Source organism: Eleginops maclovinus, chromosome 5 (genome assembly GCF_036324505.1).
Source record: "Eleginops maclovinus isolate JMC-PN-2008 ecotype Puerto Natales chromosome 5, JC_Emac_rtc_rv5, whole genome shotgun sequence".
Taxonomy (NCBI): Eukaryota; Metazoa; Chordata; class Actinopteri; order Perciformes; family Eleginopidae; genus Eleginops; species Eleginops maclovinus.
The window spans coordinates 12,117,295-12,127,305 of record NC_086353.1 but is presented as its reverse complement, the minus strand read 5'-3'; the positions used below and the strand labels follow the sequence as shown (position 1 = coordinate 12,127,305).

Genomic DNA, 10,011 nt, shown 5'->3' with positions numbered 1-10,011 from the left:
TCATTTTAATGCATTTTATTGTATGTTTTATTGTAAATCACAGTTTGCTTTAATAAATTGTACAATATTACTTAAGTATAACAGTATATTTGTAGTTTACAACTTTGACAACACTCTGGTGCGCAGGAAGTCCGCAACAAATGGAGCGACGACTTCAGGATTATTCAGATGAACGTGATGATCGCCTGGTACCGTAACCACCGTATGCTGAATCCAACAAATACAGAGATGGACATTATACTGCAGATGCAGAGAACAAAAATCCACAAAGATGTTGACATAATCAAGTTAAAGCACTTTTAATTTCATTCTGCCTCAAGTTGAAAACTCACATTTCTGTTCTTTAAGCCTTCGAGGACTGTTGAGATAAATTTACTTTGAGATGATTCAGAAAGTATTTGATTGAAGCCTTTATCTGTCCTGGAGGAAAAGATTTTGAACACTCTTTGTGAGAATGGACCATAAACGGTAGCATTATGCAGTGTTACAGAGCTACGGCAGACTTGCATAATTAAAAGGAAACACAACAGTGAGGCAGTGACATGATTTCCTAATTATAAGCTGTATTCTGCTCAGGACACTAGCTAACATTTGTCAGAGATTATAAATGTTTGTCTTCTGTCTCAATATGATACTAGAGGTTTAACGTTATGATACAAACATTGATTTCAGTGCAGTGATCAGTATCTTACAGAACAGCTAGAACGGGGGCTTGAATCTTTGACTGCATCTCCAGACTCTGCTCCAAACTGATGCGCACTATATTTTTCTGAAAACATAGAATGGAACACGTGCTGTACAATTTGAATGCAAATCCTCTGGGGAAAAAAAACATTTGTTTACAGGGAAGAGGTGATTGGGGGGGGGGGCTAAAAGTGACTTACAAAATTAACTCGCAGGTCTCTGGAGAACACAAACCCTGCAGAAGAGAAACACACTCAGAAGATGTTAGAAACCAAAGTGACATTTTCCTCTGTTAGAAGAGGGGGAGAGATAAAGACCTACCTCCTTCAACCTGAACGAGACCTCGCTCTAAGAGGATGTGCACCGACCGTTCAGACAGACTTGGGTTTGCAGCGAACAACCTGAAAGAAATAAAGCAGTTTAGCCAACAGCTGGTATTAAAATAAGCTGAGACAAAATGACTAGTAATCTGTAATAGATGTTTGTAAGTGATACCTTTCAACTGCCTTCTCGTACGTGTAAACTCTCATCTTCTCCTCTTCTGTCTTTTTTTCAAACTGTAGTATTTGATCCATCCCCTGCCTCACCACTTTGCATATTTCTTTCTTGAGGAAATAAGCAAGATATGTTTAAGTTTAAGTTTTATATGAGAGGAAGTACAACTGTTTTCCATATTTTCCAGGACACGTAGGAAGTACAAATTCTGACTGAACAGCAAGAAGAAAAACACAAAGCCACTGCCCATTAAAGCTTTACAGTGAGTGTAATTTGGTGAATTAAAGAAGATTATTACTGAATCTGTAGGTAGTAATCCATAATTGTCCAGAAGCACGAGAGCATCAACCATCTCAGGATACAGTGCACTGAACTGTAGAACACAGATTTTAGACCATATGGTTATACCATGTTCAAAAACACAGCTAATTAGCTTTGTGTTTTGTGTGGTAAAGAGGAAAGAGGTTACACAATTAACCTCACCATTCCAGCAATGTCCCCACCTGTAATCAAAGAGAAGCTGCACATGATTTGCATTTTAAATGACTTTGTAGCATAGCAACCAAGATTAGGAAAAATTCTGCTCAACTGGTGGACTCACCCATACAGTGGCCGATGACGGAGAATTTCCTCAGCTGCAGAGCTGTGGGAGGAAATTTCACAGATCATCAGCCAGGTTCAGTATCTCATCAAATAACTGCAAGAGTCGCCATAAGTCCCGCTACTGGTTTAATTCTATGCATGAATATGTTCACAGTACGCACCGTCAGTGACTCTGAGTACGTCCATCAGGTAGTCAGGTAAAGTGTAGAAATCTCCAGGAGGGCGATGTGATGACAGACCGTGACCTACCAGATCAACAACAATGTATCTGAACTCTGAGGAGAGAGGAGATGAGACTTGAATTTTAACAACAATGACCTGAGATTTCACTTGGACTGAAAGTATGTTATTACACAATGCATATTGCATGCAACTGAAAGGGCAGAGAAAGTAAAACTATGTGATTTGAAGCACAGCCTTTGTTTGAAAATGTCCAACAGCTTCCAATGCAGTTGAAAGTTGTTACCTAACTGAGCGGCGGTTGAACAACTCTCACCAAAGATAATTATGTTAGCATGTAAAAACTAAACAGTGGTTAACAAAAAGTAACTTAACAAAATGTGCCATACTGCACGCGGTGTTGACATACTCCACACTTGATTTGATCCTCTTCGCATACCTGCTGCAGAAAGGACTGTTTGTCTGAACAGCAATAAAAGCATACTGGCCTGCATACTGCAAAATGTGATCAGGTGCAGTAGGATATCCTGGTATTTTGGCATGCTGGATTATACTTTGTATGGTAGTAGGGGTTGACTGTGACTTGCAAAACAATGGCTTGGTCCCACCTCTGCTCACTGCAAAGTAATAGTGTGTTACCTTTGGGAAGTAGAGGGATGAGGGTGTTGAATGCACCACAGTTGTCAGCCCAGCCATGCAGGCAGAGCACAGGACGACCGTGATCAGGACCCCAAACTCTCCCTCTGATCTCCCCCCATGGCACCGGGATAGATAGCTCTGAAACTGACAAATTACAACAACAAAATAACTCATGAAGCAGCTTTATAACAGGGGTCTGTACAGATCATTACAAACAGAAGAATCACATCCAACTGTTAACAACTTAAGCGATAGTACTGTGTATTAGTCTACCAAGAGTGAGGAAACTATTTGATTGAGACATGAATTTGTCAAAGAAAGGCTGCAGCCCATGCACACAGATTTGACGGATAGGAGAAAATAAAAACCGCTAATCTGAATGTACTTAAACACTAAAAAATACTAACAATGTAATCCAAAGAAATAGAGTTTTGATTTGAAAACAAAGGATATCAGTGACGATTCCTCCCATTGTCCCTCAAACCGACTTGTTTACCTTCTGCAGCCATCGTAGTTAAAGTTGCACAGTGTAATGCCACATTAACTTTGCAGCAGTACGTAACATGACAAACAAAACGTGAGCACTTCCGTGGTGTCTGGTGGATGCGGGTTAACTTTGTTTCTCTCTGTTTTGTCTTTCAGGCTATTTATACCACATGGGGTGCATCTTACAAACTACTTAAATACTTTTTGGACAGTAGCCTATGTATCTAAAGGTAATTAAATTGACTGCATTTATATATTGCTTTTCAAATCTTTGGGACCACTACTTCACTTACCAATGTATGAAGCTCTGTTGCCTCAAGTAAAGGGAGTGAGATTTAAACCCTGTGTATGGACCATAGACTGTGAACAATGATATGAACCGAATATAGGCTGCAACTGAATTGACCTGAGGGAAATAATTACACCAGAAACAATGTCAAATACATTGAAAATAGCTTTAATGGTAACAAAAAATATGATCATAGAAAACAACAAGAAGAGATGATTATGGTATGTTAGTAAAATGGTCAGATATAATTATTGCTATAGATCTAAGGAATTGTAATTTCACACAAAGATACTCCACCTAATCATAGTTTAAATACTGTATTAATGAACACATGATACTGTGTAACTTGTTGAGTCAAGATTCATCCTCTGCTCTCACTTACCTTCTTCCCACAGCTTCCTAACTTTTAAGATTAAACATGAAGACAGCACAGTTCAGAGAAACTTTGCAGCTGTTAAAATATTAACAATAGGCAGCAGACTTCTAAAACAGACAGGCCACAATGCATTTCAAACAATCCTCAAAGGCAGCAGCTACAGGGTGATATAATACAGTCGGCTCACACACAGCGGTCTGTGCTGCTGGGCAGAGGGGAGCCACTGAGCTAAAAGAAGAGTGCAGCAGCCTGAATAACAAGCCTTACAAAGACATGATGTTGAATTTTTAACGGAAATGTGTTAATTCAATGATATGTTGTTGTCTTAAGGAACATACTGAGACCCTTGAGGAGAAAACTGTAAACATTAAACTCATCAAACACACATTTTTATACCATGGCCATCTGAGCATAAATGAATGCCTTCTAACATATTATGGAACATCCTCTAATCAGGTTATGATGCATTGATTTTTATCTATTTCTTTTGTTAATGTTTTGAATCAGACAGATTAAGGGTTAACACGCTTTATATGTGGAGTCCTCTTTCAAAGTGATCTCTCTTAGTGAACCGTGCCATTATCAGAAAAAGTGTTTCTTTACATTTTCACTGATATTAATGTGATATGTAAGAGGAGTCTTACACACTCAAAATCGTGATGTTGACACAACGGAAAAAATCAGACCAACATAATATCCAAGCTTTGCCAAAAACATAATTTGGCTGTTTTTTTGGATCAATCTCTCCATCTCACCCAACACTACTTTGAAAAAAAAAAAAGGATTTCAGGCAAAACTAATGTTATTTTTAAATCAATATATTAACTATAACTTTGAGGTCTCTTCATCTTTTAGTGTAGCTGGCTCTGACAACACTTTGGTCCGCAGAAAGTCAGACACGAGTGGAGCAACGACTTCCGGGTCGTTCAGATGGATGTGATGATCGCCCGGTACCTTCACCACAGTGTGCTGAGAGAGAGAGGATAAGAAAACTGTGAGAGATCTAGGTCTAACAATATATACAATATTTTAGATTCATCTTATGGAAATAGTAATAGTTATGACAATACAAAAATAGAATATAGTGTAACATTTTAACTCATCTCTGATAACTGCATATGGATGCAGATCTGTAAGCAACATGACACAATTTTGGTATCAATAGTTTCTGTTTGCAGTCTGAGTATTATTGACCAATCACGTTTCAGTCAGCTCTGGTTGCATGCAGAACCAAAGAAGACAGAACGCATTGGGCAGAGCGCAGAATTGAAACCAATCTTCAATCATCACTCTTAAAATCGGCCTTCATATACAGCTATCCGTTTATGTATATGAGATAAGACATAATCTCTTAACTCCAACCCTTATTCTTGTTTCTAAATTTGCTAATGGTATGTAAACAATGACTGTGGCTCTGAAGTCGTCGATCAGCTGACTTTGAAAGAGGGCATCATTGGAGTGATTAGTGGACGCACATCTTCTGTTCTGACTCATCTGCAGCTCTGGACCCAACTTCAGTATGTAGGTCACAGTGAGGTTCAGAGCTACAAAGATTTTTGCTGCCTCTGAGACATTGAGCCCGTACCACGCAAATATTTTTTTGCATCGGTGCAGCCGCCTGTCTGGCTGTCTGTCTACGAGGCACAATTACACACGCAGGCTTAACGGCTTAAATAAACACCAAGATGTAAGAGCACATACCTCTCACAAACACAATTTAAAAATACACTCACATTTCTGTCCCTATAGGCCTGCAGAACTGCTGATGTAAATGTCCTTTTTTCTGGTTGAACAAATAATTTCTCAAAGCCGTCCTCCGCTCTTGAAAGGCAAAGAGGAAAGAGAGGAAAAAGATTGTATGAATATTTAGTAAGGTACAATTTACTGGTATTGCACTGTGGGTATTACTGGAGGAAAAACTTACAGAACAACTAGAACAGGGGCTTTAATCATCGACTGCAGTTCTAGACTCTGTTCCGCAGTGATGCGTGTCATATTTTTCTGAAAACAAAAGACAAAAGAATACAAGGAACACTGTAAATGCATTTTTTGGGCAGCGTGCAACACCTGTGGTAGATATAAAAAGGGGATGATTTAGTGCAGTTCAGCAAAAACCTACCAGATTAATACGAAAGTCTCGAGTAAACACCACACCTGCAAGATTTAAAAAAAACATTTATAGCATTCGAGCATAAAAGATTTTGGAGAGAGAAGTTATTCTAACATGAAAACAGAGAAGAGATAAAGACATACCTCCTTCGACTTGAACTAGACCTCGCTCTAAGAGGATCTGGGCAGACTTTTCAGACAGTGCGGGGTTTGCAGCCAACAACCTGAAATAAATAAAACGCTTTTTTTTTCAAAACACATGGATGAGTTGGCGTTGAGTATCCTTAAAACAGCATAAAGGAATGTGTAATACCTCTCTACTGCGTTTTCATAAGTGTAAACTCTTATCTTCTTCTCCTCTGGTTTTTTTTCAAACTCAATCATCTGATCCATCCCCAGCCTCATGGCTTCAAAGACTTCTTTCTGCAAGAACACAGAAACTATTGCACATTCAATGGTGACTTAATGCTTTTCTTAAATTGAGAAGAACCTGTATATTTTTCCCCCATTTACTCCCAATTTTTTAGACATTCTTATGAATACTTTTAAAGTGTTTTAACCTGAACCAAGGGTCTCAAATAATTAAGAAACAGATTCTCAACATTTGGGAAGACTAATGAAATGGTTATAAACGATATGTAAATAAATCCAATGATATTTTGCATCATGCCTTGAAAGTGCAAAGTATTTTTCTTCCTTCTACTAAACCTCATGTTATATCCCTGTAGTAACTGTAGATTGGGATATTGAAATACCAGATCTGTAGGAAAGAATCCATACGAGTCCAGCAGCACGACAGCATCCACCATCTCAGGATACAGTGCACTGAACTGCAGAAAAACACAATCAATTCCACACAGTAAAGAAAAACCACTCTCAGAGTCAGTATATGTATCCCCATAAATAGTACTTTATCAGTACAATTTCACTTACCATTCCAGCGATGTTGCCACCTGAAATCAAAGGAGATTGCACATATAAATATGAAATAACACAAGCATTTTAATTGCTCAAATTCTGCTGTAATGCTGCTCTCACCCATACTGTGTCCTATGATGGAGAACTTGCTCCACTGCAGCGCTGTGGGAGTAATTTCACAGATCATCAACCAGGTTCAGTATCTCATCACATAAAACTGATACTTTTTATTTGAAAGACAGCGACAATACTGAGGCTAAACTGCAAAACAGATGCACCAGGGCAGGATGATTTAGTTTAATAACGTAACAATATTCTCATAGTCAGATGGAATCATCCTCTTTTTCATAGGCTAAAAAAACATGTAGATAGTCTTGTATAATTACTTTTACAAGGTCTAGAGTCAGGTACTGTTAACTGATGTTAAATGCAATTAACTGTGTTCAACTGTTACACATTAATCAGGAAAAGCTCTTGAAATGTGTAAACTAACTCAAAATAATGATGTTTATAATTAGATTTTGCTCAAAATCTGTATTTTTGGTTTATATGTTGTTCATGTAATAAAGATATGTCTCCACTGAAAGTTTATGACCAATATTAATGAATTTTCGCCTAGCCCCAGGCCGCCCTATATCCCTTCAGAGATGTAGCTTGTTGAACGAAAGCTGAAATTGGATTTGAATTAAACATGTCCTGCAAGTTCTGTAACTCACTCACCGTCAACGACTCTGCATACGTCCATCACATAGGTAGGGAAAGAGTAGCAAACTCCAGGAGGACGATGTGATGACCGGCCGTGACCTGCCAGCTCCACCGCCACGTACCTGCACTCTGAGAGGAGAAAGCCAGAAGAACCAAAACTCACAGAGTGGCTTTCACATTATCTCTTTAAGGAAACAATTACACAAGCAGTATTGAATGAATACCAATACTGCTTCCAATGTGATAGCTCTACCTGAGAGATCAATAAAAAAGACCTAATCAACCTCTAGCTGTTGTAATTTCTTAGTAGTATAATCATTGTTAAACATGCATTACAGCAGCTGCAAGGAGAAGCTGCACCACACAGACACACACTGTCTTCAGGCAAAGTGTTATCATCAAACACCTGCATGAGCTGGGAAGTATTTTGAAAGTAGAGTTGAATAAAAAAAAGCTCAATTGTCAAGACTGTTTTTGGTAAAATTGGCCATACTGAGGGAAAAACCAGGGGGGCTTTATTTGACTTTGAATTGAGTATTTAGCTGAGGCAGGCAGGACATGAACACTTCTCATTGTGAGGTGACAGGCCAACACGCCTCCCAGTCTCACTGATGCACACAAGGGGATCCCTATGTTCCCAGGGCATGTGTGTCTCTTAAGATAAATAATACTTAATATTATGAATTGTAATTGATTTCTAATGGCTCTCTTGCCAGGTCAAATAAAAAAATAGACATTAATATTTTAAATGCAGTTTAAATAGTAAAATCCATGAAGCCACTGTAAAGATGCCAATGTCTAAAATAAGAAACTGCCTGTGGGCCAATTTGAGGCAGTAATACTGTAAGCAGATTGTTCCATCTTCAAACAGGGAAAAACATGGAACAGTTGACCTAGAAAAAAGCATTGCTTAAGCCATAAAAGCTGTTTGTCTTCTTTATATCAGCCTTCTGTTTAAATGGCAGTGAATATGACATTTATATCTTTTGTCTCTTATCAATTAAGGGTTAAAGCACCAAAACTGTGAGTTTTGTATTTAGATTTTTACTAAAGGAAATTAAGGAGACCGGAGACAAATAAGTTATGCAAGAACAACAATTACCTTTGGGTAAATGGGGAATGAGGGTGTTGAATGTGCCACAGTTGTCAGCCCAGCCGTGCAGACAGAGTACAGGACTGCCGTGATCAGGACCCCAAACCCTCCCTCTGATCTCCCCCCATGGCACCGGGATAGAGAGCTCTGAAACTGACACATTACAAACTCTGGTTTAGTGAAACTTTGAACGGCTGAAAACTCGACTGTCTTCTTCTTTAGACCCTGTGTGGTGGCAAAATTAGTTTTTGCTCACCAGGAATATGAATGAAAATGTACGCTCACTCTTTCAAAACTAAGAGATTCCTGAGCCTAATGTCACTCTCAACTGGAATAGTTTCTCGATCAGCTTGTTGATTTTAGGGAGGTTTTTTTTGTGTATTTCCATGTGTGGGTTGAACTTCTGGAATGGTTAATTGGTAGATCAAGGAAAGTATAAATATCAAATCAGTTAAAAAACAAACCAACATGGTTTTCAATGATATAAGGAAAGAGGCCTTGTCAAAAGTTAAGATGCACTTTACTTTACAAACATAAAGGTGTACCGTTTTTCCTGCTCCTCTTTGAACATGTAATATTTATTTGTTTATTGATAGTTGCCTTCATACCTTTACTATTCACATTAGTTATTCTTGTTTTGCTGTTGGAAATAAGTATCAATAATACGTTACTTTTTACCCATCTTATCCTATATGTCTGTTCACTATGCTCTGTATTGTTATTAAAAAAGCATGAATAAAAACTGAAGTAAGTTTAAAGTTGTCATTCACACTCACGCATTAATTAAACTCCAAAATTCAACTGACTTGTCAACATGATTCATTTAACTCACATAATTATTATGGGGTCAGTTACCTGCTTGTTTCATTGCACTGGTATGGAGGTGCCTGACGCCTTTTAAAGCCTGCAGCATTTCGGAAACTACTTCTGCTAAACAGTCGATGTTTTTAAAACCTATAAAACTAAAAGAAATCTTAAAACTGAAATACTTTTACAGCCTTCTTGACGGTCACTGCCAGTGTTTTCCGGGTGTTGAAATACCACGTGACAAAATTGGAAGACGCTATTGGATAAACCGACATGGTGAAACTGTCTTGACCAATCACTGATAAGAAGAGGAGGGGCTTACTTCTCAAATGGCCTTATATTTAATATAAAGTTAACACATTGTAATACATAAACATTGTGAAATGATAGAACAAGAAGAGGAAACAGGCTAGTGTCAAGTAAGAAAATTACACACACACACACACACACACACACACACACACACACACACACACACACACACACACACACACACACACACACACACACACACACACACACACACACACACACAGTTAGCCCCTTTTCTTTCACACATCTTTATTTAAATGAGATAATGGGCACATGAAGTCTCATCTAATAAACTAATATCTATCTATCTATCTA

General features: G+C 38.2%; 2 protein-coding genes across 3 annotated transcripts; both read right to left on the bottom strand.

The window, feature by feature from the left end:
- Positions 1 to 3,207, bottom strand: LOC134864878 (serine hydrolase-like protein). 2 transcript variants are annotated; one of them, XM_063884184.1, is made up of 12 exons: positions 3,098 to 3,207; positions 2,602 to 2,745; positions 1,944 to 2,057; positions 1,781 to 1,822; positions 1,663 to 1,682; positions 1,478 to 1,552; positions 1,180 to 1,289; positions 1,006 to 1,085; positions 885 to 919; positions 693 to 769; positions 333 to 420; positions 1 to 240 (listed from the first exon to the last, which is right to left on the bottom strand). In XM_063884184.1, exons 1-12 carry the CDS (start codon positions 3,108 to 3,110, stop codon positions 97 to 99), a joined length of 942 nt encoding a protein of 313 aa, XP_063740254.1. In that variant the 5' UTR covers positions 3,111 to 3,207; the 3' UTR covers positions 1 to 96. The 2 variants fall into 2 exon arrangements, with proteins under 2 accessions (XP_063740254.1, XP_063740255.1); XM_063884185.1 differs by having other exon boundaries at positions 1 to 207.
- A 321-nt stretch (positions 3,208 to 3,528) lies between these two features.
- LOC134865310 (serine hydrolase-like protein) lies at positions 3,529 to 9,609 on the bottom strand. Its single transcript, XM_063884818.1, has 12 exons — positions 9,433 to 9,609; positions 8,587 to 8,730; positions 7,500 to 7,613; positions 6,900 to 6,941; positions 6,795 to 6,814; positions 6,617 to 6,691; positions 6,175 to 6,284; positions 6,006 to 6,085; positions 5,872 to 5,906; positions 5,677 to 5,753; positions 5,486 to 5,573; positions 3,529 to 4,721 (listed from the first exon to the last, which is right to left on the bottom strand). The coding sequence occupies exons 1-12, from the start codon at positions 9,488 to 9,490 to the stop codon at positions 4,578 to 4,580; spliced, it is 987 nt and encodes a 328-aa protein (XP_063740888.1). The 5' UTR covers positions 9,491 to 9,609; the 3' UTR covers positions 3,529 to 4,577.
- Positions 9,610 to 10,011: the final 402 nt, after the last annotated feature.